Consider the following 27,955-nt stretch of genomic DNA (forward strand, 5'->3'; position numbering starts at 1 on the left):
AAAATGTTAAAAAAAAGAACAGTTACTGACGAAGAAAAGAGGTGGTAGGCAATGCCAGCTTCCATACATAAGGGAGCATTTGATTTACATCAGTAAACTGCATTATAAACAAACTTGTGTTCTTTTGAAATTATGTAAGTGAAATAAATTTCAGTTAAGAACCGATGTTTGTGGCATCACTGGCCTCTGCACAAAATTATATATATGAGTTTTCCAAAGGTTCTAGTGTGCTTTAAATTTCTTGTGTTTATTGGAGCCAAATCTTGAAATTTTTTTACTTTTGGCACAAAATGCCACGTATGTCTAAAACACAGCTCATGGTTAACAGTAAAACAGATGTTTAGTTTTTAGTACTGTAGGTCAAAAGCCCTGTTCAACCACCTATTTATGGAGATCTGAAGACATAGCTTTCCATAATATCCAGTGCTGCTGAGCATTGCTGCCTTTCCTGTTGGAAAAGCAAGTAACATCCAAATTCCATGAGCTTTGTCTACGTAAGCATATTCTGTTCAGCTCTTTGAATCCATTCTCCTCTTCAGAAGGTAGCTCCATAAGACCAAGCCATTAACTCTTCCTATACTTGAATCACACTTCATCCTACAATTGACATAATTGTTGTGAGCTGGATTGTTCTAATTTCCAAACAATTGACAAGTGATGATTTTACATGAAATGTGGCAACAATCAGCAGTTTGGATTAATGTACAAGTAATTTGCCATTTGTGTCCTGTAGTCTACTCTGCTTGCTTGACTTTTGATCAGTTGAGAATGTTCTGCAATTTTATATCAAGAGCATTTAAAGATTCTAGGTTCTGTTCATCTGATGCCAGATAATAATGGACTTTAAAAAGAAATATGAGACTGCATAAAAACTGTGCAGAAATAATGAATATAAAGTAGATAAGAAACTTCCATTATCTGTCTCGTAATGCAGGAACAAGAGGAAGTGAAATTAAAGTAGCAAATTCAAAACTATTAGAAGGAAATATTTTCTCATAGATTTGACATTTCAAATGTGGTGCTAGGCGGATATGTGATTAAGACCCAGCACTTGTAACAATCGAAGTACGTAATGTACTTCTGCCTGCTGCCCCCTACTCTGTGCTGCTGTTGATCATACATGACCTGTCCTGGTGGAATCCTGAACTGCGCTCATGAACAGCCTTGAGGAGATGCAGTTGTGTTCTGTGTCTTTCTCTGTGACTGTCACCCAAACGTCTAATGCTTGGATTCTCGTATTCAAGGTAAAATCTGTTTAGGGAAGGAAATGAACAAGCACATCCATGGAGAAAAATCAGAAGATGTGAAAACATTGTGTTAAATTTTGCATGATTAAATAAATAATTAAACAAAGAAACATATATATATATTTATATATATGTGTGTGTGTGTATATATATATATATATATATGTATGTTTGTTGTCTCCATGTGCATTAAAAATTAGTAAGAATTCTTTATTTCCAGTTAATGTTTAGAGGTGCAAATGAACCTTCATTGCTGTATTTTTAGGAAAAAAAGCTTATGTAGTATCATGCAGATAGAGCTTTTCTTTGCCAGAATACCCCCCCCCAACTGGTATGTGCATTCCAGAATTTAAAAAAAAAATTATTCCAAAATATTTTAATTTGTAAAAGTGAAGCTCATGTCATACATTATTCATCCTTCATACATTATTATCCGTATGAAAATTTAAGCTTTTGGTCAATAGTTTGGAGATGCTGTTTCTTCTGTGCTTGGAGTGACACCAAAATGTATGTGCTATGTTGAACAATATTTATTGCTTCAGGATCATTAGGAACATTGATCTGTCCCCTATGTATCAGGTGAAATTTGAAGTCCATTCTGTTGAACTCCTGTATAGGGCCTAAAAGCTTGATTGTGCTGAATTTCATATTAGGAATGTAGGTTTTCAGAACAGCTGAGGATGTTTATTTAACAGAGAGGCTGTAGGACCTTTCTTCTCAATTAACTGCATGGCAGGGATAGATGATTGCAGTAGCAGGTGGACTGACATGCTTTGAAGTTTTAAGTGGGCTTTTAAAAAAATTGCTCAGTGGAGCATTTCATAGCCATTGGCATCCCTTATTTTGCTATACTGTTTGAGAGGAGAAAATAATTCCATGGTTCTTATGCTTAGATTTCTGGCACTTTGCTCTGATACTCTTTTTGGTGGTTTTGTGCTTTAAGTTTGCCAAAGAGCAAATTTTTCTCCTTCTCATAATATAAACCTGATCTTTAGCCTGCAGATTATTGAATCTAATTAAAGCTGGAAATTCACAAGAGACGAATTTTGCTTTTGGCTCAAGGGATAACAAGATATCTTAAATTTTCCCTAAGTTTTATATGTTCTTGGTGTTTGTCTAATTTGCTTTCTGGATTTCATTTCCATGGAAAGATGAGACTCATAGTGTTTCTAAATTATATCCCTCTGAAGTGAAATTTGTGTCATACCGACCAGATCTAAGAATTCTCTCTTTTTGTGGCTACAAGTCTGCTGGCTTTACAAAATCAGTACAGTTTCTGTCCACTTTCGAAGGACAAGAGTGAAGTCCTGTGTTCAGCAGTTGTCTTCATTCAAAATGCACTGAGGAAGGACTTAAAGAGAAACAAAATGTCAATGACATGCATATGACTGTGGGAGATTGTACTGCAATGCTAATGAAGATATCTACCTAGTTTTTGTGTACAGAGCATTTAATTATTTTTACTACAACTGACAGTTGCTTGCCTCTGGTCTCCCAAGCTATATGCATTCAGCAAATAAAGCTTCTTTTGCACGATGAAGTTTTAAGTAGCTTAAATTATTGCTGCAAATATTCTAGTTGTTACTTAGTAGGAAGGAGAAAACAAAAAGTAAAAGTGCTCCTTTGTCTTTTCCCTTTTCTGGGACAGTGGCCGGAGACGTTTATTGTATTCATTATCTTGTTTTCCTTTCCACATCCAGATCAAGATACAGACTTTTTTTTATTTAAAGGTTCAGAACGATGTTTGTAGCTGGCGAGCACTGTGATGTGGACACGTTAGAATGGTCAAAAAGAGTCTTCAAGGTACCTGTCTTGGACCACTGGTGGCAAACTGGTGAGTGGTTTAAAATACCCTTTGTAAAATACAGTGAGGAGAGTATGAAGGTAAAATAGTTTTTTCTTGCCATGAACATGTAAATAAATGTAAAAAAAAATTCAAGCAGGAAGAATGTTTTTTGGAAGTGGTCTGAAAAGTGACTTCAGGGTACTTTTAGAAAAATGTGACATCTGTAAAAGCTATATAAAGAAGGTATTTTCTGCTACCCATGTTTAAAAAAATAAGTTTGTATTAGTATTTTTCCAGGTGTGTTTTATGTTGCTTGCGTGTGTGATCGTTATGTGACAGACTGTTTGCTATTTAAGGCTTAAACCTCGGTTTTTTGCATGTATAATTTGTTTAATTAAAAACAAACAATCTGCTGCATAGAGTAGACTCATTGGTCTTTAATACTGTTCTGTATGGATGTCATCCAACTTCTAGTGATTATTTTAGAGTGTTTCCTATTTGTTTCACTGCAATGAAGGAATCAGAGTACCAGTCTGTGGGTAACTCTGCAAAAATCCTAGTTGAATCCTGGATTAAGACTTGATCAAATGTATTTCCTTTTAACTGTGGATTCATGTATCTTTAAATTTCACTATTAGAAGATGAAGTTTGCATTTTGCTTCTTACACACATTGCTGATTAAACAGTGGCAATGTATTACAAAAGCTCCTTCCTGCCTGCCTGCCTCCTTCCCTTCCAAGAGTACCTCTTGTGTTTTCTGTGGATCACTGATTTAAGATGTGTGGTCTCTTTCTCTATAAAGAAAAACCTTCTGAGGTTCTCCCATGATAGAAACTATAGAAGATTAGAGAGAAAGTGAGAAACTGGTATTTCATCTATATGTTATCCAATTAGATCAGTTGAGGAGGCTTAAAATGCATTGTTTTTATTTAAAAAACCCAAAACACAATCTTAGGTAAATTCTGAAAAAGTTCTGGAAGACAGTAGTGTAATTTTTAATTTAACCTGGGTTTAATCTGCTGATTAGCTGATTAATACAGGGCAAAAGACCTCTGTTTCATTCAGTTCACTATGATCCTAATGTCTGTAGGCAGGCTTGAATGATGCAGAATGAGAAATTAACTGAAAAGGGCTAAAAGATCAAATAATGTCTTTGATAAATCACTGAACTGTCAATAATCAATGTTACTGTATGTAATTTTGTGTAGCTTTGTATGTATTTTTGTCTGTGTTTGCAGATATAAAGATATATTACATACAAAATTGCCATAGCTTTTGCATGTATTTAGTGCAGAAGTTTCATGTTACGGTGTTCTTTCAGATGTATCTCAAGTATGTAAACATCAATGAGAGATTTTAGGCATATGGATATAATGGAACTTACACTGTGCTTTAGACATTTTTCAAAGACCAAGACTCAGCTCAGACTACAGTGTGTTTCTTGATTTGTATATTCAGGGCACGCTCTTAAATTAAATTGTACCATGACTTAGTGAACTAAGGCCATTTTAAATATATTGTTTGAGAGCATTTAATAATTTGATTAGAGTGAAGACCAAAGTGATTTGTGTGGAAATGTGAGCTGTTGAAGGAAAGCGGCTTTCAGTCTGAAGGAAAAAATGTACTAATTCAGTTTCTATCAAAGAACTGAACTTCAAGGGATAAGGAAACAAGAATCACAGATTCATTTGGTTAATGAGGACCTCCTGAGCTCATTTAATTCAGTCCTCCTTCTCAAGCAGGATCAGAGTGTTGCTCTGGATCCTGTTTAGTTTTGAGTATCTCCATGGATGGGGATTCTCTGGCCACTCTGGCTAGCCTGTGCCAATGTGTGACTGCCCTCACAGTAAACCGATATTTTTTTGGCTCAGATGGAATGTCCTGGTTTTAGTCTGTGCCTGTGGCCTCTTGTTGTGTTAGTGGGCATCACTGAGAAGTCTGGCTAACATTCTTTAATGTGCGTAATTACTGGATGCCTCCCAAGAAGGCCTACAGGGGTGCTTTCTGTGAGAAGCTGCCAGAAGTTTCCTTCATGTCTGGCAGAGTCAATCCCTGACATCTCCAAAGATGGATGTGCTGCCGGTCATGCCTGGGCCAATTAGAAATGGTGGTAACATATTCAAAAGTGAGGGGAAAAAATGTTATTGCGAAGCTGTAATTGCAGCCAGAGAAGAGTGGTATGAGAACATGTGAGAGAAACAGCTCTGCAGACGCCAAAGTCAGTGGAGAAGGAGGGGCAGGAGGTGCTTCAGATGCTGGAGCTGAGATTCCTCTGCAGCCCATGGTGCAGACAATGGTGAATCAGCTGGCCCCTGCAAGCCATGGAAGTCCACAGGAGGCAGAGATCTGCCTGCAGCCCATGAAGGAGACCCACACCATAGTAGGTGGATGTCTGAGAGGAAGTTTTGACCCTGTGGAGGCCCATGCTGGATCAGGTTCCTGGCAGGGACCTGTAGATCCTTGGAGAGAGGAGCCAATGCTGGAGCAGGTTTCCTGGCAGGACTTGCTACTTGTACCCTTTCCTTGTCTTTCTTGAGCTGTGGAGAGTTCAACACAAGACTCTGGATGTGGCCTCACTAGGGCTGAGCTGAGAGAGAAGATCACCTTGCTCAACCTTCTGGTCACATTGTTCCCTATGCACCCTAGGGTGCCACTGGGCATCCTGGCCATGAGGGCACTGCGGGCTCATGGTCACCTTGTCATCCAGGGGACTCCCGGGTCCTGCAGCACAGCAGCCATTGCTGCTGGTGAAAGCAGTCTTCCCTTCTGCTCTTCACTCACCTCTGCTTTAGCAGAATACAAAATAAAGGCCATTAATTGTGAAAAAACAAGCAGTTCTGTCACATTCATCCTTATCTGTCACTTGTCAAAATGCTGAAAATAGATTTCTGTGCTGGAAAAGCCATTTCAACCAACAGTATTGGATTTCAGTACATGAGGTTAAAGGTTTATGTACTGAATGTGAAATATTTTACAGAATAGATAACTGGCTGTTTAATTCATTAGAAATAGGCAAGGTTAGTGACTGATGACAGAATAAGAACCCACAGATTCAGAAATAACAATTTTCTGAACTATCTCCAAAATAAAAAGCGGCGTGCTAAAAACACAATAAAAACCCCTAAACACTTCTGTCAGAAGGAAGTTGAAACTATTAGCTGTGTTATGTAGAACTAATAAGTTTTTAAAATGCATTTTTATAACAAAATGAATGGTCTTTTTTTGCCATTTAATTGCAGCTGAAGTTGGAAATTGCTATTTTGTTATACATCAGATTGAAAGTTTCTGTCTTACTTCTACATATGAAAATGCTTTTGACCTTTGCTAGTCTGACAAATTGGTGCTTATTCCCAAAGCTGATACTTATCTGCATTCTTCCAAAACGAGAGCATTGTAAAACGCTGAGAAATTCTGACATCTTAATTTTGCTTGAAAACTGTAGATCTTCAGCAGTTATGTTGGCTCTTTGAGCTGAGGCTAAAGCAGAAGATGGAGGAGGAGGAGAAGTATCTGGGTAAATAGCGTTTCTTGCATAATGGGGTAATTTCTATTCCTTTGTTAATGACTGAGAAAGGTAAGGAAAGGATGAGTTTTGTAGAGATGAGAAGTGACTGTCATCATTTGGAGATGGAAATGAGTGTGGGGGAAACAAAAGGCTGACAAAAGTATTATAAAATAGGAGTGTTAACCACTTCCTTCTTCAGGTTTAGTAAGATGTCTTTAAAGCATTTGGCCCCTTTGCCATATATATAACTAGAAATAAATTAGTATGGACAAGGAAACGTGGATTTCTTTCATTTGTTCTTGAAATTTCGATTTATGGTGTGTATTTGAAATCACTGTGAATTGAAACAATACTTTGAAACAGAAGTAATCTTTCATTAAGGGACTTCAAAGCAGCTACACCTGGAAAAGCTGATTGCTTAAAACTGATTTGTGTCAGTACGCCTTCAGCAATAACACTCATTTTAAATGCTAATGTTTGTGTTACAAGTATAGTAAGCACATCTTACAAACTGGAAAAATATAAGTCCCAGGATCAGTGAGTGGCAAGGAAGATTTCAGGCAGTAAGGACTGGGAAGAACTTGCTGTTTTCTTTTAAGATATGGCAATGGATGAAAGAATGTTATTTTCTGATCTTCTGATCCTATGCTCAGCTGTACCTGGCGAGAGGAGAATTTTGTTTGGGTTGGTGCAGTTTTAAGTTTTTGCTTATTTATACAAATTGACACTTAGCACTTCAATAGCAATTTTCATCTTCAAAGTTGTGCAAACACAAGCAGTTAATACTTTTGACACTCCTGTGAAGTAAGTAAAGCTATTCCAGTCTTGCAGACACTAAATAGGGAAAGAAGGCTATTCTGCTCCAAGATATCCTGTAAGCCTTAAGTTCATTGTCAAAAAAAAGATTTTTTTTTTGAGAGATATAATTTTTTGGTCTTATTTACCTATATTTTGTGATTTTTTTTTTAATGGGAAGTGGAATGCACATTTTGGATCTTGTTCTCTCTCTCTCTGTAGTTGTATTTTAAGGCAATGATATAGTTGCTCTGTTTTAGTATTGCAGTTAGTTCAATTACAAGGAGCCTTTCCAAATTTATTTGAAGTAGCCTAAACAGTGTTTGGGTTGTATCTGCTGTGTGACTACCCTCATTCTGAGGGAGGGGCCTCAATAAACAAAGAAATATGAGTATGGCTTACCTTGATTTTGGAGCTAGCTTTGAGTTCCAGGGAAAAAAAAGGGAAACAGCCAGGAGGTTGAGCTGTGGAAGCAAAAGGCTCTGAAAGTTTGTATTAAACATCTTCAGCTGCTTTCATGTTAGCTAAAAAAATGAAATTCTGCCATACCACTTTTGACATTTTGAGAAAATGGTAAGTCAGATTTCCATTTATTCATAGTAAGTATAGGATATAAAGAGGTTTTTTTCTCTTGATGTTTTTAAATAAAAACGTTTTGAGATTCTGCCTTTGAGGATGTACAGGAAAATTCAGATGAAATAGAACTGAAACTGAAAATTCAGTGATAAAATATGGCCTGCATAAAATCTCAGTCAAGAGACATGTTTCCATAGAACTTTAGTTGAGTACTATGGAAATGAAAGTTACAGAGTGTGCAAGTGTAGTAGATTCAGATTGGAGTTATCTACTATTTCCTGAGTATCAGCTCACCAGCAGGCATAACTATGAAACAATTGTGTACATTTTGTGTTTTCATGCAAATAGGCTGCTTTATCCAGTAAGGAGTAGGTTTCTGCAGCAGGCATTAGGACAAAAATCAAATGATGCTTGATACATTGTGGCTGCTGACAAGGAAGATTATATTGCACATTGTATTATAGTGCATATTGTATTGGATATTCTGAGACAGTGGGATAAAATTTTCTGGTAGGAATTCTCCAAGTTCTGTTATACAATTAATAATGTACTCTATCACTTTTAAAATTATTCTTTTTCTGTGTCCTACCTCTAGAACATGCAAGTGCTATGTTGGTAATATTTTTATTAGGACAGACTGCTGTTAGGTAATTATATGTAGTGGTTTAATAATGGTTACACAGAGTTTTTATGAGGACTGATACAAATGTGTCATTGAATTCAGGGTAAAAAATATGAATCATGGATAAGTGTACTCAGATGAATATATTTCAGTGGACTACTTCTGAGGCAATCAAAGAGTTTATTAATGTGATCTCCAAGCAGCATGATGTGATCCCCAGACTTCCGTTTCCATTGTGTTGCCTTGGCAACATTGTGCACAATCTCCTTTGTATGAGTATCTGGAAAGATGGATTTTGCAACTAAATTGTTAGCTAACCTTTTCAGGTTTGCACTGAAGAACTGTTAAGTGAATTACCTTGTCAGGGAAGACCTCCGTCTCCCTTTTGTCAGCTGGATTCCACATTCTGTTCTTCAGTTACCTTCCTCTTTGCCCTATTCAAAACTGCAGATCAGTCCAGTGATTTTGTTCAATATCATGAAATTCTCAGACCCAAAGCCAGTGGGAAAGGTAAACTGAAGAAAGAATGGCTGTTTGATTTGCAACAAATAGTCAATTCTTGACTTTTTTTTGGAGTGACAGAAAATCAGTTCTGGAGTTACAGGGACCAGGAATCTGGAGTTGAAATGAAAGAGATGAAACAAATTTATTCCAAAGTCCAGGCAACCGGTTTCGGTTATCAGGTGTCTCAGTGTAGACACAACTACTTTCATGCTTTTTAAAGATGTGTGCATCCTGTCAAGACTCAGATACTATTTTTTTAGTGAAAGCTGATCACCTGCGAACAGTTCTACAGAAGTGGGAACTACTTGGCAGAAAGTTCTGCTGCTCTGCAGCCCTGATTTATTGAGTCCCCTGATCATTATTTACTGGATAACTGAATTCATAACAGGCATTCATGACATTTTTCATGTCTCCCCCCGGAGACTTGCATTCTGTCCTTTAAGGGTATGAAAAATATAGATTGTTTCAGCCATTGTTTACTGTTTAGTAATTGCATGTGGACTGTGTATCCTTAGTAGCAGTATCTCATCATTCCTTCAATGTCATCTTACAACACACAATTCAAACAGATTTTTGGTTGCCCTTATTGAAGGAGAGAGAGGAAAAGGTTTTTTTAGTGGCCATAGGCATTGCCAAAGCAGAGACTGACCTTTCAGTTCTGTGTGGTTTTCCCATTCTTGGACATCAAAGAAAGTATGTCTGGATTATATGCTTATTCTCTAGGGTGGTTTTGTTTTGCATGAATCATTACAGCTTCATAGGTTTATTGTGGCATTTAATGCTGTTCAGTGTCTTTCATATTTCACAAATTGTCTTTTCTCCAAAAATATTTTTCATTTGAGGGTTGTTTCAAATGTGCATTTCACATGGCTTTCAGTTGTTCAGTGTGTTTTGGGAAGTGTACCCAGATGCTAGATCTGGAGTGTTGAGGCTTGAAAAAAAAAGTTTCTTTATTTTTATTTGTGGAATTTATTGCAATTGGAACATGGTTAAGTCAGTAAATGTACTACGTCCTTCTAGTTAAAAAAACAAAAAGCATGCATCTCTGTACTTCACATTTCTGTGAAGATTCTCTTTTCCTCATGGCTATACTCTGGGTTTCCCCACTCGTCAGCTCCTCCTGTGTTGATAAAAATTCATTATTAGCTGTGCCACTGCTAGTCTGCCTCATTTGTGCTGACATTTTCCAACTTAGAATTGATAAAAAGTGTGTATTAAGCTTTTCTGTTCCCATTTGGCTTCAGTTTCTCAGTGCTTATTAATCTTACTATTTTCTGATTGTCTTTCCACATGCAGTCAGGGACAAAATTAATATGGATGAAGTGTAAATGTTTTCATCCTTAAAATTTCATTGATATAGTTTAGATGATTGAAAATAAAAGAACTGTAAAGCAGTCTTAAGTTATGAAGTTGAGCCATGGGCAATATTAAGTGTGCACTGAATATTTGGGTTGCATTTAGGCAAATGAAGAAGATGAGGGGACATGTTTAGGAATGGATATGTTAAAATAGAATAGTGCAGTCTCATCTCTCTGAAGGAGATGAGCTATGACAGTGCCTCCAGTTTGTATGAGTGTGAAGATGTTACAGCTTGTTGATCTCTTTCTTGTCATATGGCAACTGCTTTTTTATGTTGCTCAAAGTGAGGGTAGGAAGAGAGTGTATCTAAGATATTAGATCCTGATAAAGATACTTGAATTGCACAGTAGTAATTTTACCTGTCTTTTCCATCTTGTCAGTGTTACTATGCATGCAATGTATTAAGATTCCTCAAAACAATTAAACAGCAAACAGTTAGCACTGAGATGTGTAATTACTTTTAAATTTTCCATTTATCTCTTAGTATTTCATCATATATCAAATATGATGTCACAGTAGGATGAAAACAATTTGAAATTTATTTTGTCTGAAAATATAATTTGATGCATTGCCTGACTTAATGTATTTTTAATCATTCATCTGACATCTTCCAAATACAACCAAAAAACGTTCCATTCTCTAGTCTTGGCTGTCATTTTGCTACAGGCAATTTATAAGATGTACATTATAATAGCATATATAATATTTGGAGGCAAAGGACCTAGTGTACATACAAAATGAATACATAAACTTCTGGTGCTTTGTTACTGGCTTGCCAGTTAGTGATAACCAATTATTTTCTGCTTTGGTTTTAATATTTGTCATGGCTCACAAACCTTAACTAAACTAGTTGGACCTTCCTTGCAGTTATATTTTGTATATGTATTTAGGAGATTTCATTTAAATGTGCTTTGAAATCTTCAGAGACTTTGTGTATTTGTATAATACCAACCCCCATAGTTTGTAAGTATATTCTGTGATTGGATAATTGTGAAAGTGAGCCTTGGATGAATTTTAATGGATTTGGGCATTGATTTTATTTTCAAACAAGTGAATTGAATACAGGAATAGAACTGTTATATTGGAAGTATTTGCCCTTCACAAGTGTGATACATGTTCATGGTAATAGATGCTTGGTAAATTATGTTCATAGTAAATTATGACTCCACGTGGTTTAAAGCATTTAGAAAACATTTTAAAAAATGCTGGTTTCTCTTCTGACCTTCAATTCTAAGAATAAGCATGGAAATGCAGGCACTTTCAGAAAATACATAACTTTATAAATAAAATGGATTTCTGGAGAAATGGAACTTCAGGTTTTCAAAACTTTTAGCTCACTTTGTCACTTTTTTTTTTCTCATAAGTCCATGAATCTTAGTCACACTTTAAAAAATTATTGCTTCATTTTCTATTTATATCTCTTTTCCATGTTTTTTGAATGAAGTTTCTGCTTTACAGTTCCTTCTTTGCAGTTTCTGAGTAGAGAAGTTAGACAGTTAAAAAGAGCTTTTTTTAGGTTCTGTGTACAATTTTACCAAGTGAGAAAGGTAAAATTTAATTTTACTTGGGTGTGAAGAATAGGTGAAAAACACTGTTGTTTTTCCATGAGGCATACAGTTAGCTTGTAGAGGTTTTATGTTCTGTTTTATAGAGTGCTAGTGGGATGAAAAAACATATTTTGAAGCCAGTTCAAGATAACAAATTCTTCTGATCTTCTGCCAAATGAATGTTACCTAAATTGTAAACAGCCTGATGGACAAGGTCATGCTTTAGATGTGAGAGTCTCTCTAAATAACATTAGAGCAAGAAAGTCTTGACTGAAAATCTTTCCAGTTATTTACTGCTTATTCTTTACCCTAGCTTTATTTAAGTTTACAAGGAGTTTTTCAACTCCTTACAAGACAAGTGTGAAAACCTTGATTACAAATCACCAAACTTGCATAGCTCACCTTAAAGCTGATACTTCTGGAGGTTTTTGCTAAAGTAGACCCCTCCTCCTCACTTACCATATTTTGTTATTCTCTACACATCTGATATTTATTGTGTTGATGCTGCATGTGCTTAATTCACAAGAGGAATAATTAAGAGTGCAGCCAGATGGAGAAAAAATAAATTATAATTACAGTGAGTGTTTAAGAATTTTTTTGCTGCGTGTCATAGTCCTCAGAAGCAAGGAGTGAAATAAAATACTAAACAATGAATGAAAAAGTTTTTGAAGTTTCGTTACGAGCCAGCAAAACCTTTTATAATTTAGGATGACAGACTGTCTTTAATCTAATCTAATGGTGTATTATGTGTGAACTGGATTTAATTTCATACTTCTTTCTGACACTTGATAAAAATGAATCAGAGTATCCTTCAGAATTTACAGTTCTTCAGATTCTTCAGTCCTTGCTGTCTTCTTGTGGTTCCTCTCAGTTTTTTGTTATAATTTGCTGTAGTACCATGCTAAATATATTGCTAGATAGAATTTCAGTAAATGTAAGCTCTTTCATTAAATTTTACTTCATTTGATGACAAGCTTAAATAAAATGAAGAAGAAGTGAGTAAAATGGATGGGGAGGTTCAGAGTATAATTATCATAGCTCTGAAAATAGTTTTCACTAGCTTTTACTCTTAGAATGGGGTAAAAATCATAGCATAGCTATATATACTAACAATGTGGGTGGAGCAGTGCTGTGGATTTTTGTAGCAGCATCAAGCATCATATTGTATTTGGATTATCCAAACTGTCCTTATCTGTGCCCTTTGGTGCTCTGGGATAATAGTGGCCAGGTGTCATGTCCTTGTTTTAGTGTGGATGGATAATGAGCATCAGATTGTTTGTACTTTAGTATCCAGCATCAGCCATGTGTACTTAGTCTTTTTACACATTAATAATATAACATGTCGTGTGCCATCCTGGTGTAGATCTCTTCCAGGGAAGCAGCAAAGAAAGTAGCTTGCCAAAGTTACACAATTTACACGAGATACTTCTGAGGCCTTGCTGAAGGCATGGTTGAGTTGTACTGTACAGAGGCTAAAGCAATTATCAGAAATTTTCTTCCAATATCAGTAAGCATAAGACTGAGCTGGTGCTTGGGCTACCAACCTGCAGCATGACTATCTCGACACAATTTGTCAGGGTTAACAGTGCTAAATCCAAGCTGTGAGTGAGGCAGCTTTCTGCTGCTGCAGTTAGAAGCTTGCTTGGCTTTTAGTGATAAAGGACTGACGGAACCTGACTTCTTTGCTCTGTGCAGTTGTATGTTAAAGGATGAAGGAACTGAGGTCTGTGTGAATACTTGATGATCTGGCCCCTGAATCTTCAGGACACTGGGAGTGCATACTATTTCTGTGATGTGTTAGATTCAGTTTTATTTTAAGGAAGCAGTATGGTATATTGTGATGCAGATTTTGTGTCCTGTAATTCATCAGGTACTGTGGTTTTCTGTTCCAGAATGCCCAATAGTTGTTGCCTTACTAGAAGGCATTTTGCTGTAACTTTATTGAATTCTTCATTCACCCTTTCTGGCATAATGAAAATGACCACTGTGTGCAGGGAGCATATGGAGGGAGTCTCTTCAGAGGTACATTCTTGTGGTGTGAGTGGATTTGTAATGAGTTGCTGCCTAAGCTTTTCCTGGTTCACAGACTCTCCTTTCCATTTTATCAGTGCAGTCTGCTGCTGTAGTAATTCCTTTAATTCCCCACAACAAAAGTGACAGCCTTGCCAGAAGAATAGCTCAAAACAGCATAGCCACAGTGAGAATTTTGCGTATTTTATTTATTGCATTCATTAATATGTTAATGTATGACAGTTTCTCCTTTTTCTTCTTTCCTTCTCCTGCTACATAACAACTTCCTACCTCTTTTGTATGCTTTTAGTGGCTCTCCATTGCATTCTGAGAAATTCAAAGCAGGTAACTTTACTAACTTAGCACAGCCCAAGCTCAAATATTCATTCCAAAATGCAGTGTATTTTGCCTAAGTATTTCCTACCAAAAAAGCCAGTACTTCAGCAGCATGGCAGTCTACTATGTTGAGAAATATCAGACCTGGTGCAGAAATTATAATGTATCAGGAATATGAGTGGCACAGAGTAAGTAAGTGGTAGATTTTCATCTTGAAAGTTCTGAGTTATTTCAAAACTGTTTATTTTGATTGAACTTGACTGTTGACTGTGAATGAGAAAGAGAGTTTTGAGCACAAAGCCCACTAGCTGTTGCTCTGCATAATTTGGCAGAACGCAGCTTCTGCAAATCAGGCACGTGGGTAGGTGGAAACTTTCTGATTAATAAAGTCACAGACTTTATGCACCCTAGCTACTTGTAGGAGGGTGCACTTTTTGCTTCTGGATCAGCAGCACCTTCTTTGGCATAAGAATTGTTTTCCACGGCGCAAATGCAAAAAAGTTCCTGTATCAGACTACTCGTTAGCTGTCCAGTTTATACTGGATATTTAAATAATATTGAAATAGCTTTATAATAGTATTACTCACTTACTGGTAGAGTGGGACAAAACAAAGAAGGTCACATCTGTGATTATTGAGGACTATTTCTTTACATTAGCCCTTATTCTGAAAAGAAGAAGCATAAGGAGGCAGTTGGGATACTTGAACAGCCTTGATTTTAAGGCCATCTCTCAGTAACTCTCTCTTTTTTGTCTCAATGAAGTGCTTTTCATTATTCTCAGAGGTACACCATATTGTTTTCATTATAACTCAGAGCAGATGTTGAATACCTTTACCAGACTAGTTGTGAAACATTGTTCTCCCAGTATAAGACATTGCTCTTCTAAATAGCTGTTTCATTGTCACATCTTAAGGCGTTACACAGAAAGGAATTTGGTTTTATGATCTGGTTGCCCCTGAAAAGCCTTCCACAGCTGGAGGGGAAGCTAACTTGGTAGCTTAGTGAGTGGAAAGGTAATGTGCAAAATGTTTGCAAAAGAGACTGTAAGACAGACCTACTGTTCTGTTCCTTGAATTAAAAATATGGAAGTTCAAGTTGCAAATCTTTCTAGGTGCTATGCTAATTTCAGAGAATCTTCAACTATAAACAAATGAGTGTCAGGTAAGGGACATCTGTTCGTATATGCAGAAACTTGATTTAAGGGATAGGTGGAATATAATGTACACTTGACAAGTGTTATCCTTCTTCAGACTGTTACTGTTTCAAATTTTCAGACCTGAATCTTGTAACCTGAACATAGATCCTGAATTGAATTGTAAAGAAACCAACCTTAATTGAAACCAAAGATTCATAAGCAACTTTATTTATTGGAAATCTGTAATAAAGGCCACACAGTATTTGTATTACACATAATTGTTAAGGAAAATATCTCTTTTAAATAACACTTAAAATTCTGTGTTCTTCTGAGCAGTGATGATTTCTTTTCAGGAGGATTTTGAATTCAATTCTCCTTTAAACTCAGACTGTTTTCTTGGTGATAGAAAAAACTGTCCTAGAAAGAGGCTGTTGTTTCCTAATAGTTTTGGGAAATTGATATTTCAATCCAGCATCCTCTTTGAAAGATAATTGTTGATTTCCCAAGAAATGTGCAGCGCAAAGGTTCATGCTGTCCTCTGACAGTACTCCTTTTGTGATTCTGTACTGAAGGAGAGTCCTTAGCATTCAGGAACAGCTAACCTAACCTAAAGAGCAGATGCTTTTGGGACTCCCTCTCTTAATTATTATCTGATCCAAGTACCAAAACCCCCATATTTTTTTCGTTGTATATAAAAAGTCTTACTGCCCTGTGGGAACTGAATGCATGGCTTAGAGATTAGAGCACTGGGTAAATATGAAAATTATATATCCATTGATAATTGAAAAGACAATAGAAGAAAGAGCAACAGTTTTAAAGACCTTTTCACAAAGTTTTAGACCTTGTGATTCTCAAGAATAAATGGACTTTCATTCAGCCTTAGTCACTGTTGTCCAAAAAGCGGGTAAGAAACAAGACAAGTTAGTACAATGAAGTTTCCTTTCAAATTTCTGTTGATTTCATTAGCAGTGTACTAGAGAGTCAGGCAAACCCAAATGAATTTTCAGTAATTCTTCCACTCCCCTTAGGGTCTTTGGACTGAGACTCTTGATGAGAAATGCTTGTTAATTCCCAGTCCACACCAATGTTACTGGTACATCAGGCTTACAGTGGTGCTGTGTTCCCTGTCTCTCAGTAGCAAACCTAATTCCTGTGTTTTGGTGATAGGGGACTATTGTTCTTGCCTGATCTGCTGCAGTTTGTTTTGTAGCTCTTGCTGTGCAGTATGTAAAGCAACATGTACACCGTGCTTCCACTTCTTCTCCTTGCACAGTCAAAAAGGAAACTCTCAGTTCTACTGTCTTTTCCAATTCACTGTTCCTTCTGTTCCAAGTAAAAGAGGAAAATTCTTCAGTATACATACTGCACAGAAAATACTGTTGAAAACATTTTGTTTTTCTACAACTTCTCAGTGTGATCACAGATGGGGTATGGTAGATTATTTTGATATTGTGTCACCACTATAACTGTAGCCTGGGTGTTTTGTGTGTTAGAAGAAAAGATTCCCCCATGACTGTGCAGGGAATTTGCACTAGCTGGAGTAGAGGATGGAATGGGGAAAGATTAGGAAACAACAAAGCCAACTTTTTAGCCTGTCTTTTTTAGCATAGAGGGTTGATAATTTTTATTCTGTGTCACACAGTTGTATTTAGGCCCTAGTTCAGCTGTGCTGTAATTGCTAAGCTTTCAGCTACTTACTAACACCTATTGTAAAAACACTACAAGAGTCTGTAAGTTTGTTTTTGTTTTTCCTTTTTAAGCACTTGAATAGTCACATAACTTTTGAAGTGGAAGATGAATGCTATGGAGGTTGAAAAAATTCACAGCAAAAATTACTTTAATTTCCTGGTGCAAGCATACTGAAAATAGAATTGAATATACTGATTAGATATACATATGCATATACAGCTGGAGACAAACCTACTTTTTTTGCTAGGCATGGACTATGCATTCCAGGCCAAGTGACCTGAGACATCATCAGAATGATATAGTCATGTTTTTAAAGTAAAGTCTCATCCTGTGTTTCTCCTACACTTTGTTTTCTGTGGCTTAGAGTTATAGCAGCATTTCAAAGTAATTTCTGTAGATTGCTTCCTTAGAGGTGAAGAGTGAAGAGCAACTGGGATTTTTTCAGTCTTAGACTCTCTTTTTTATGATTTGATAGTATTTATTCTTCTTCTGTGATAACAACTCTGGTAGTATAAAAATGTTACATGAAGAGAGGAAGGTGAGGAGGGAAGGATTTCAGCTACTTAACTGTGGAGATGATTAGGAAGGTGCCAGCATTACTGGAAAGCATTGATGACAAGTTTCTGGCACAAGTAGTGGAGGATCCCTTGAGGCGTGGTGTGCTCCTCATCCTTATACTAACTAACAGGTAATGAATGCCTTGTTGAAGATGTGAAAGTTGAGGGCAGCCTTGGATGTAATGACTGTTGTGGAATTCAGTAGTGGGCAAGGAGGAAACAGGACAGCGAGACTGTAATCATGGACTTCAGGAGATCTAACTTCAACCTCGAAAGGTCTTCTTGGAAGAATCCTGTCGGAACAGATCCTGCAGTGATGAGGGTTCCAAGGGAGTTGGTTGATATTCAAGATCACTTCTCCAGATTCAAGAATGATGCATCCTGATGGGCGAGAAATCAGGCAAAGGGGGAAGAGATCTATGTGGATGAGTTAAGAACTCCTGTCATTACTTAAGTGTGACTAGGCAATACACAGGAGATGGAAGCCGGATCAGGCCAATTGGAATGATTATAGAGAGGTTGTCAGAGTAAGGAGAAATGAGACAAGAAAGTTAAACAAAGACAAGTGCTGGATTCTGCACCTGGGATGGCACAACCCTGGATGTACAGGCTGAGGAATAAGAGGATGGAAAGCTGTGCCATGGAAAGAGACCTGGGGATCCTGGTCAATGGCAAGTTGAACATGGGTCAGCAGTGCCCTGACACCCAGGAGGGCCAACCCTGTCCTGGGGTGCATCAGGCACAGCATCACCAGCTGGGCAAGGGAGGAGATTGTCCTGCTCTGCTCTGCACTGGGGCAGCCTCACCTCGAATGCTGGGGACAGGTTTGAGTGCCATAATATAAATATGATAAAGCTATTGGAAAGTGTCCCAAAAAGGGCTACAAAGATGGTGAGTGGCCTTGAGGGGGAGCTGTATGAGGAGCAGCTGAGGTCACTTGGTCTGTTCAGCTTGGAGGTGACTGAAGTGAGGCGTCACTGTGGCCTTCGACTTCCTCACAAGAGAAAGTGGAGGGGCAGGTACCAGTCTCTTCCCTCTTGTGACCAGTGACAGAATTCAAGGGAATGGCATGAAGCTGAGCCAAGGGAGGTTTAGCTGGGGTATTAGGAGAAGGCTCTTCACCCAGAGGATGGTTGGGCACTGGAACAGGCTCCCCAGGGCAGTGATCACAGCACCATGACAGAGTTCAAGAAGTGTTTAGACAAGGCTCTCAAGCACATGTTTTGATTCCTGGGGGTGTCCTGTGCAGGACCAGGAGTTGGACTTCAGTGATATCTGGGAGTCCCTTCCAACTCAGCATATTCTATGATTCTGGGAATTCTAAATCTTCTGTTGTTTTTCTAGGAATTTTTTTAAAAAATTTAAATGTGCTGAGCATCAAAAAACTTAGAACTAGTAAATACTGAATGGAACTAAACCCAGCCTTAACTGACGGTATGTGTGTTCTCTTAATAGAATCTGGTTCTGCAATTACGGCTTCCTGCATTGGTTTGGGGAACTCTACAACACCTCCACCTGGACAGGCAGGAAAACCAGTGCCAGGATATAATGGTAAGACTGCTAAAAATGTTTCTAAGAAGGGACATTGCTTATATTCCTGAGTAAGTGCTCCTTGATTGTCATATCTTGTAGTAAAAGAAAATTACAGTCCTATTAAGATATTTTCCTCCTCCCTGCTTTCTTGTGTGTTGTAGAATGTGATTGTGAATAAAAAATTCAGAGTCATCTTCAAGAAAATTGATCAACTACTTCTGCCTTTATTATATGAAAAGGCTAGCATATACTTTGGCACATTGCTCATCTGTACTTCTATATGCATTTCTGCACTTCTGCACAACTTGAGAGAGTTGTTAAGGAAACTCTTTCAGCATTTTTATTTCTAGCCAGGAGAAATTGTAGGCTATGGACCAGCACAAAAAGGATGAGAACTCATTGTCTGGAAGGTATTTGCATGTAGGGGTGCAGCTACAGGATTAAGAATGCATTTTAATACCTGTGAGCCCTGATTTTAACACAATTTTAAAGAGTTTCTTGAAATCTGAAAAATAATTGCATTAAAGATCAAGCAGTTCAGAAAAAGTTCTCACATCATTGGTCAGAAAGATCTAAGATGTTATTTTCTTTTAATACGTGAAAATGGTGGTCAACATTAAAAAAAACTCAAATATTTTTAGTAGCTCTTGGTTTCTGCACTTATAGTTATGGCGTGAAGATGAACAATAGCGTAAAACAAAGGCCATGAAGTTTCTCCAGAGTTCTAGTAAGTAGGAAAGAGTGAAAGAATGTAAATGCATCACACATGTTATCAGATGATAGTCAGGACTAAGAAGAAATATGAGTAACTAAAATATAAAAATTTCTGGTGAATATTTTGGAACATTGGAACTAGTGTAAGTAAAAATTTTCTTCAAAGAGAATGATGGAAATGTCTTTAGCATACCATATAAAGGAAACAAAAACTGAGCACTGAAATTCACTAAAGATTTACAGAATAATTTTACTTCTTTCAGTCTTTGACCAAATATGTCCTGTAATGCAGCTATTCACAAACTAGTGATTTTTAAAAATTACTCCATTTTGGCTTCTGTCTTGCTGTCATCCACTTCTCTTTGGTGCTGTTACTGTACTTATTAGAGGAAATCCTTATGCCAGTTAAAAGTGGTTTTAGTTTATACATGCAACTCTAAATGGCTGGTAAAAGACATGCTGCAATATTAGGAAGTTGCAAGATCTACTTTTTTTTTTAACATGTAAAAATTCTTTCCTATTACATATTGCTAAAAAGAAACTGATTTGTTGGTGATTTTTAGGGATAAAGGGAATAAAAGTTATGATATCAAAGTGTAGGGGCACAAATTGCATTTAAAAGTGAGTCAAGATAAAATATTAATTTCTGTTGCCTTTAATTAGACATTATACTGTGCTTTTCCCTTGATCTGCTTGAACCTTTGCAGGTAATTGCAGTGCATTTTCAGACTGAAACAGGTCCCACATTTTGAAGAAACAAGTCAGTAATTCAGGAGCGAGCAGCACAGTATGTCACTTCCCCAAGTTTTTCTACATTGAAGTATGTAGCTTGCAAGGATATATACTAGGATTTGTACCTTGATCAAACAGTTACAGTAAACTGATTAGATTTTACTAAGTATCATAAAAATAGGAGAGAAAACACTGACAGCTACACAAGTGGTCTGTGTAAAACTGACCTTGTGTACTTGCTTGTGTCTGTGTACGGAGCCATTGCTTCCAGCAGGCTCTTCAGTTACTTTAGAATTACCATCATCTTCGAAGGAATAGCTTCAGCCAGAAGGAATAAATTACAGATGTTGGTGCTCTTTGGAGAGATAGGATATGATATTACTCATATAGGTCTTAGCACAGTTTTTGTCAGAAGTCTGTCATCCACTTTTCCCCATTTCCTCTGGAACTTTGTCATCCAGAATGTAAGATCATTTGTAGATATTTAGATACAGCTGAACATTGCTTTCATTGCTTGGGCAGCCTTCAAAAAGCATGTAGTTCTTATCAGTCCAGTCTGTCGGAATCTTCCCTCCCTGTTTTTCTATGGTTTAGTTGCTTCACCTTATGTAATTTCATTATCATAGGCCAAGGTGGTATCTGTCATTCCTTTCTTATGCCCTCACCTTGAGATGGAATGGATGGTTTTAGTAGCTTCATTTCCCAGATAACTGCACAAAAGAGGCTATTTCAGATGATTTCCTCAGAAATCTCACTATCAGGATATGGATGCTTTCCCTGAAGCCCTGCCATCCAGGGAAAAGGCTTCATTTGGCAAGTCTGGATTCTATCCTGTACTTTGAGCATTACCCTGTTGTGCAGCTTTGGGTACTTCAAGAATTACTTGATCTCTTTATGCTAGACTACAATGAACCTTGTTAGCTGAAGGCATTTTTCTGAGATTCCTGAGAGCCTTTGAAAACCAGATGTACTTATTTACTGCTAATAGTATTTCTCACGTGAACTGGGTTAGGCTTCAGTCATCTTGGTTGTTATGTCTTGCTCATGTCACCCACATATTTTTAATTTATATTTGTCACATATCTTAATGGTTCTTTGCTGCATAGAAGTTCAGATTTTCCAGTATGAAAGCTTCTTTTACTTTTTAGTTCTGTTTTTCCCTTTTGGGACTTTGTGCTATTTCTACTTCCAAAGCACAAGTATTATTTAAGACTTTTTGTACTTAAGGCTAAATGTTAATAAAGTCATAAGATTATCCAGTTTGGCACTCCCAAATTACTTAATTCCTTCTGTTGCTTGGTGTATTGCCATTCTGAAGTGTGACATAAGTTGATATCCATAAAGAAAGACATTTACCTTCACCTAAAAATACACTACTAAACTTGAGTTTCCCATCTATATTATTTTTTTACAGTCATGATTCTGGATGAAAATAAGAAACCAGTGAAGGCAAAGACTTTGGGAAATATTGTGGTAAAGTAAGAAAAATCAATATCATACAGTTAAAAGCAACTTCCTACATGGGTTGATTATCTTTTGACTAAAGTTTATATAAAAATAAGAATAATTGAAGTAATGAGGATTGAAAAGCATGTCTGTCTTTCTCTGATACTGATACCAAACTCCCTGAATGTTTTATGCTCATTAATGTTGAAAAATTGCAGACAAAGTTGTGTGAATGAATGAGTTTTTCTTAGACTACAGCAAAGTTTACCATTTTCTTAATTATCAGAGTGTTGGCACAGAATGATGCCTTTCTCTGTACTGTATGAGCAAGATCCTGAATCATTCCCTTCATTATTTTGTTTTTCCATTTAGTGAAATAGTACAGCAGTACAGATTGGCATGCTTCACCTTACAGGTGTGATGCTGCTTCTTCTTTCACGATCTCCTAATCCCAGCTGATGCACCTTCTTAGAGGGAGAACATGTATTTTCTGTTCTGTATAAAGAAAAAACCAAGATGTTCCTGTGTGTACTTTGCATGAAAGAGTGTTCATTTGGACCAGTACTTGGACAAAATACATGCAGGAAAGGACTTCAGGAAAAAAAAAAAAAAAAAACCAACAAAACGCTGCTGTGCATCATGTAGGTGATATTTAGTACCATTTACCAGACTTCTGATAGATGAGTTCCATAAACTCTAATATTCTTTTTGAAAGTACACCTTTCTAAGGAACATTTCCTTAGATGAAAAGGACTCTGTGTAGATCACCCTGTGAACATCAGTTACATTTATCTTGCCTGCTGCCTTCTCACTGCTGCCAGGATCTTTCCTTACTCCCGTAGCATTCTATGGGCTAGTGCTCTTTACAGCCCATACCAGCTCTCTATTCTGGATGTTTTACTGGCTTTCAGACTAATGGCATTTTCCTCAAACATTTTTTTTTCCTCAGAGAGAGACACCTGCTTTGTGATGAATGTGGTATCTGTGCCCACCTTTTTTTTTCAGTCACAGAAAATAACTTCAACTCTGAACACTTTTTAACTGTGAGATAATACAAGTCCCTAAGGAAATGTATTCATCCATTTCTTCTGTGGTAGATTTTTGGAGAGTTGTGGTAGCTCAGTCTTCACTGCTTGCTTAGACAAATGAAAGGAAACACAAAGATTAGTATTAACCTTCAGTGAACTGAAAACCTGTCAAAAGCTGAAGCATTGGGACGGATGTACCAATTTTGTTGAATTGTTAGCACAGTTGTCTGAGGTTGCAGTTGGCTGAGGCACACGAGCTGGCGGTGAGAGACAGGAGCTGCAGGCGCTGGCGCTGCAGATGTGCAGTGCCAGCAGTGTGGGTGGGCTGGCGCAGTGCTCGCGTGGGAGGTGGAGCTGCCGAGGTGGGGAGGCTTTTTACTCAGCTGTACCACTGGCCTTATGTAACTAGAGCCCTGTGGAGCCTGAAGTAGTATCACATGGACTTATTGTACTGTCTGATGCAGATGTGTGTTTTCAGGATGAAGTCTTTACCCTGCCTCATTCTCAGCATCTTCAGCTAAGCCAGCAGGACACAGAGGCCTAGGTTTAGCTCCCCCGAGTCAGCAGACTCATATTTAGGTGCAGTTTTCTTGAGACACGTGTAAGATTGTGCATTCACTCCATTGTTGAGTATGTACATTGATACCAAGCACAAGTATTTAAAATTGCTCCAACCTTTTGTAGACTTTGGTTTGCAGTATCAATAACCCAGCTCAGGGTGGCAAACTGTTTTTCAAAGCTCTCACCTCTGTAGTGCCTGAAGCCATAATAAAACACAGGATTGTAATCAGTGGAGAGAGAAAAGGTATTTTGTAAGCTAACTGCTTAGATATTCAGATTAGTTATTGTTATTCATTATATTATTCATGCCTAGTTATTCAACTAGGATGGAATAAATCACCTTCAGATGTGTTCATGGCTTTCCAGTGCCTGCAAGAGTGGTACAGTTGGCATAGGGTAGGTACTTAGCCTTATCTACCAAAAGAGGAGTGGAATGAACTCCATGTTTAGCAACTCTGCTAAACAAGTTGAAAGACAGACTTCCCTAATGTTGCTCCACATTTAGATGTTTTCTCAATGGATTACAAATGTGTTAATATATTGATTTGTTGTTGTTTCATTTGTTTTGTTTTATCTTGCTTAGCATGACTTTTGCTGCAATCAAATGAATTAATAATGAAAAGAGGGATTTTTTTGTTTGTTTTTTTCAGTGTATCACACAAGAAAGTGTAATCCCACAGGGATACTATTATTCGACCATGTCTGTTTTTATTTTGTTGTTTATTTTATTTTTTTGATTAAAGCAAGGTTTCATGAAGTCCTCCTTCAAAGGAGGCATTTCTCTCTTCAGCAGTCTTCTACATGTACAGACCCTTTAAATTAATGGAGATGATCCTTGTTGTTAGCAGTGTTTGTTTGTCAGCCCAGAGTCCCCTGCAGCTGGAGGAAAATGGGGGACTCAGGATAGTTCTGACTATTATTGTGTCATACAGCCTATTAAAATATGAAAAAAACACAGGGATTTGCTTCACCTGTGGCATAGGTGAGTTGAGAAATATACTTCAGTATTTCTTGGAGAGGAGAGTGGCCATGCACTGCTTACAATGACAGCTGTGCAGAAGTGGTAAACTGCAGCTTTTGGTTGTTTTTATCCCAGACTAACTCCTGGTAAAGACTATTTGGGACTGCTTGAGGCCTGCAGTTTTTTTAAGTACAGTATTTAAAATATCTATTCTTACAGCCTGTAATTAATGCACACTTGAAAATACACTTGTATATGTAGCTGCTAGTGTAACTGCAGGCTCTATGATCCCTTGTTATTCAGTAGGGAAACTGAAGAGAAGCCAACATTACTGTCTGTGGATGTGATGTTAGTATGTCCATTGCTGCATTATGCTTGGTTCTCATGACTGTATTTCAAGACTATTGAGAGAGTGACTGCATTTTGAGGAAAATGTGAATGAGAGTGACCTGAGGGCTAGAATCTGCATGGTATGAAAAAACCTGTGGTATGTAATTCACCCAAGATCAGTAGAATAGTAACCTTTCAAGGGCCAGGAGTAAAAAAAAATCCCTGAGAGATGGCTGTTTAATCTAGCATAAATAAATTGGAAGCTGAAGCTAGATGCATTCAGATGACAAATAAAGCACTGTTTTAGCAGTGAAAGTATTAAGACGTTGGAATAAATTCTTGGGAGTATGGCGGTTTACTTTGATGTTTTTAGGCCTAACCTAGATACCTATTTTAACCAAAAGTTATAGGACTGAGGCAGGATTTTGTAGATGGCATCTTTCAGCCTGTGTTATATGGAAGGTCAGTTTAAATACCTGTGCAAAAGAGCCCTCTTCCTAACAGCCTTCTATATGTTTATCAGCTTTGACTTTTCCCTTTACAGAAAGAACAATAAGTAGGTCTTCCAATGGGAGAGCAGTTTGTCCAAAGATAGTTTTTCTAGCAGATCTCTGGCTGAGTACATGTAAATACTATTTGAACTTTCTTTGCTTTGAAATTTTTCCAAGCACTTTCACTAGTTTTTGATGGCTTTTTCTCTTTTCCCACTCAAGCAAAATCCACACTGAGATCAACTACTTTTGTAACTCCTTTCAGCTAACTAAAGTCATATTTCATGCAGACTGATGAATGTTCAAGATCCTGTACTCTTCACCCTTTTTTTCTGTGTTGTTGTTCCTAGAGTTTGAAAAAGCTTCCAGATGCTTTTCAAATTTTCAATCAAATATTTTTATAAGAGTGATGTTTATGCACAACCCTACATAAATGCTGAGTAATAATTATAGCTGCCAGTTGAGATTATTTTGTTCCATTCAGAAGTCCAAACTCATTTAACAGTGGCTTGTATTTACTTTGACTGGCTGTAATGAATAGCCTCTGAGTATCATTGCCTACCGTAAAACAAAAGAATGTCTTTTCTGAATTCCAGCAAGGTAACATCTCCAGTAATTTATTATTTCATTTCAGAAATCTGCTTTTCTATGCAAATTCTCTTTTGAGTTCTCTGTCTGTAATTGCTTGGTTCCATTTACAGGGAATCTTACACCATTTTGATGAGTGGCATTTGTAAGGATGTGCTACGTGGGAGTCAGATTTCTTGGGCTAAGATAAAGGTAGACTGTTCTTTGGAAGGTCTACCACTGTTGTATGAAAAATAAATTAACTGTGAAACAATGCTTTAAAAAAAAAAAAAAAATTGTAATTTAAAATACTTCAGAGTTTTTTTGTGATGCTGTCTTAGTCTCTCTCCAATTTATAATGAAAGTACCTGCTTATCTTTGTAAAATGTAACCAGAATGAATCTTTGTTAAATGAACCCATATGATTTAAATCATTAATTTATGCAGTTTGTCTTGTTTCCCTGATGCTGTTTTGAATGTATTCAACCTTTAAATGAGAAATAGGCCTGGATCTCTATTCTTGTGATTCAACAATTTTAATCTTTCTTTGACTGGAGTAAATGTAGAATAGCATAATTTGTACTGCTGTTACAGTGCTGGTAACAGACAGCTACAGAAATACAGTAAATATGTCCCAAGGGGAAACCAAGCAAAGCAAACTTCTTTGTATATTTTGAAAATAATAATGAAGGAACCTACCTACTCCTGTCTTGGCCTTCTGTGGTCTTGTCCCTTGTGAAAGGAAAGCAGTCATGCTTACATATGCATTCCTAGCATTTTTGGTCAATATATCTCTTTGTAAAAATATTGCCAAAAGGTCTTGTGTATCAATTCAGTTTTTAGACAAAGAGGAAACAGTTCTTAAATGCTGAGTTATTGTGGGTGTGTGTTACATTTTCTAGAGCAAAAAAGACCCAAATCAAACATCTCAAAATGTTCCTTTTTATAGAGGGGTTGATAAAAACAAGAGATGTCGGTTTTCAGGTTGCTCTTATTTTTGGACAGTCTCATTTTCTCTCTTCTGGCTCCTTGCATGTAATTATGATCCAGTTCTGCTCCCTTTGGAATTTATGGCAGCATTCCCACTGACAGCAGTGGTTTTGAGGTATATTTGGCTGTGGACATTTTAATTCTGATGTCCTGACAAAATTTCAATACGCATAATGATGTTCTGGCAAGCTGAATTATTCTACCTTTATTAATTTGAGTTTGCACAGAACCTAGAAATTCTACTAAATCATGATGCCAAGAACTCTGCTCTCATCAAAGAATTGTATGTGGCTATTGCTCTGGAATTATTGTGCTGAAAGACTGACGCATGGAAGAGGGCATTCACTTTTTGCTTAGTGGATGAATGGGGTCTTAATTGCAAGCAATCTTTCACAGAAAGCCATGGAAGATTTTCAGATATCTGTATTCTGTTATGATGTGGTTTACAGAGATACCTGTGGTAGCCACTAATTCAGCAGTCTGGCTTCCACAGACACACAGAAAATATACTCTGTGGATATGTTTATCAATACAATTTTCCTAAAAAAACCCCAACAAACAAGCAAAAACCCCCACCAAACTGGAACATGAGACACCCCCAGTCTCCCCATTTGAAAAAAATATCCCAAAAAGGACAAGGAAACCAAATAGTGAAAGTGAGGCTTTTATTTTTGGTGATATGTTCCACACTTCTCTGTTTAGATTTTTAAACAATGACAGAAAAGAAAATGCTTTTCTAATTTCAGCAATAAAACTGGTTTTTTATATTCAGTGACTAACTGCAAAGTATTGAATAGAGCTGTGGGGAAATTAAGGCCTTTGTCAATATGAATTGTACTTTCCCATCACAAAGATGTTAGACTGCTAAATAAATGTAAAGTGCGAAATTTGCAATGACTGAGGCTGTTATGAATTGCTGTACTATTAGCAACCA

The 27,955-nt window shown here is 37.1% G+C and overlaps 1 protein-coding gene across 1 annotated transcript in view; it reads left to right on the forward strand.

The window, feature by feature from the left end:
• ACSS3 (acyl-CoA synthetase short chain family member 3) overlaps window positions 1-27,955 on the forward strand; it is a 64,145-nt gene that overhangs the window by 28,369 nt on the left and 7,821 nt on the right. The window contains exons 9-11 of the mRNA XM_054278225.1: window positions 2,978-3,081; window positions 19,124-19,219; window positions 22,062-22,125. Of these exons, the coding sequence (XP_054134200.1) occupies window positions 2,978-3,081; window positions 19,124-19,219; window positions 22,062-22,125 (264 nt within the window). The remainder of the gene's footprint in view (window positions 1-2,977; window positions 3,082-19,123; window positions 19,220-22,061; window positions 22,126-27,955) is intronic.

The sequence above is a fragment of the Melozone crissalis genome, unplaced genomic scaffold (genome assembly GCF_028551555.1).
Source record: "Melozone crissalis strain CALT ecotype California unplaced genomic scaffold, PUWL_Pcris_2 ptg000004l_1, whole genome shotgun sequence".
NCBI classification, from domain to species: Eukaryota; Metazoa; Chordata; class Aves; order Passeriformes; family Passerellidae; genus Melozone; species Melozone crissalis.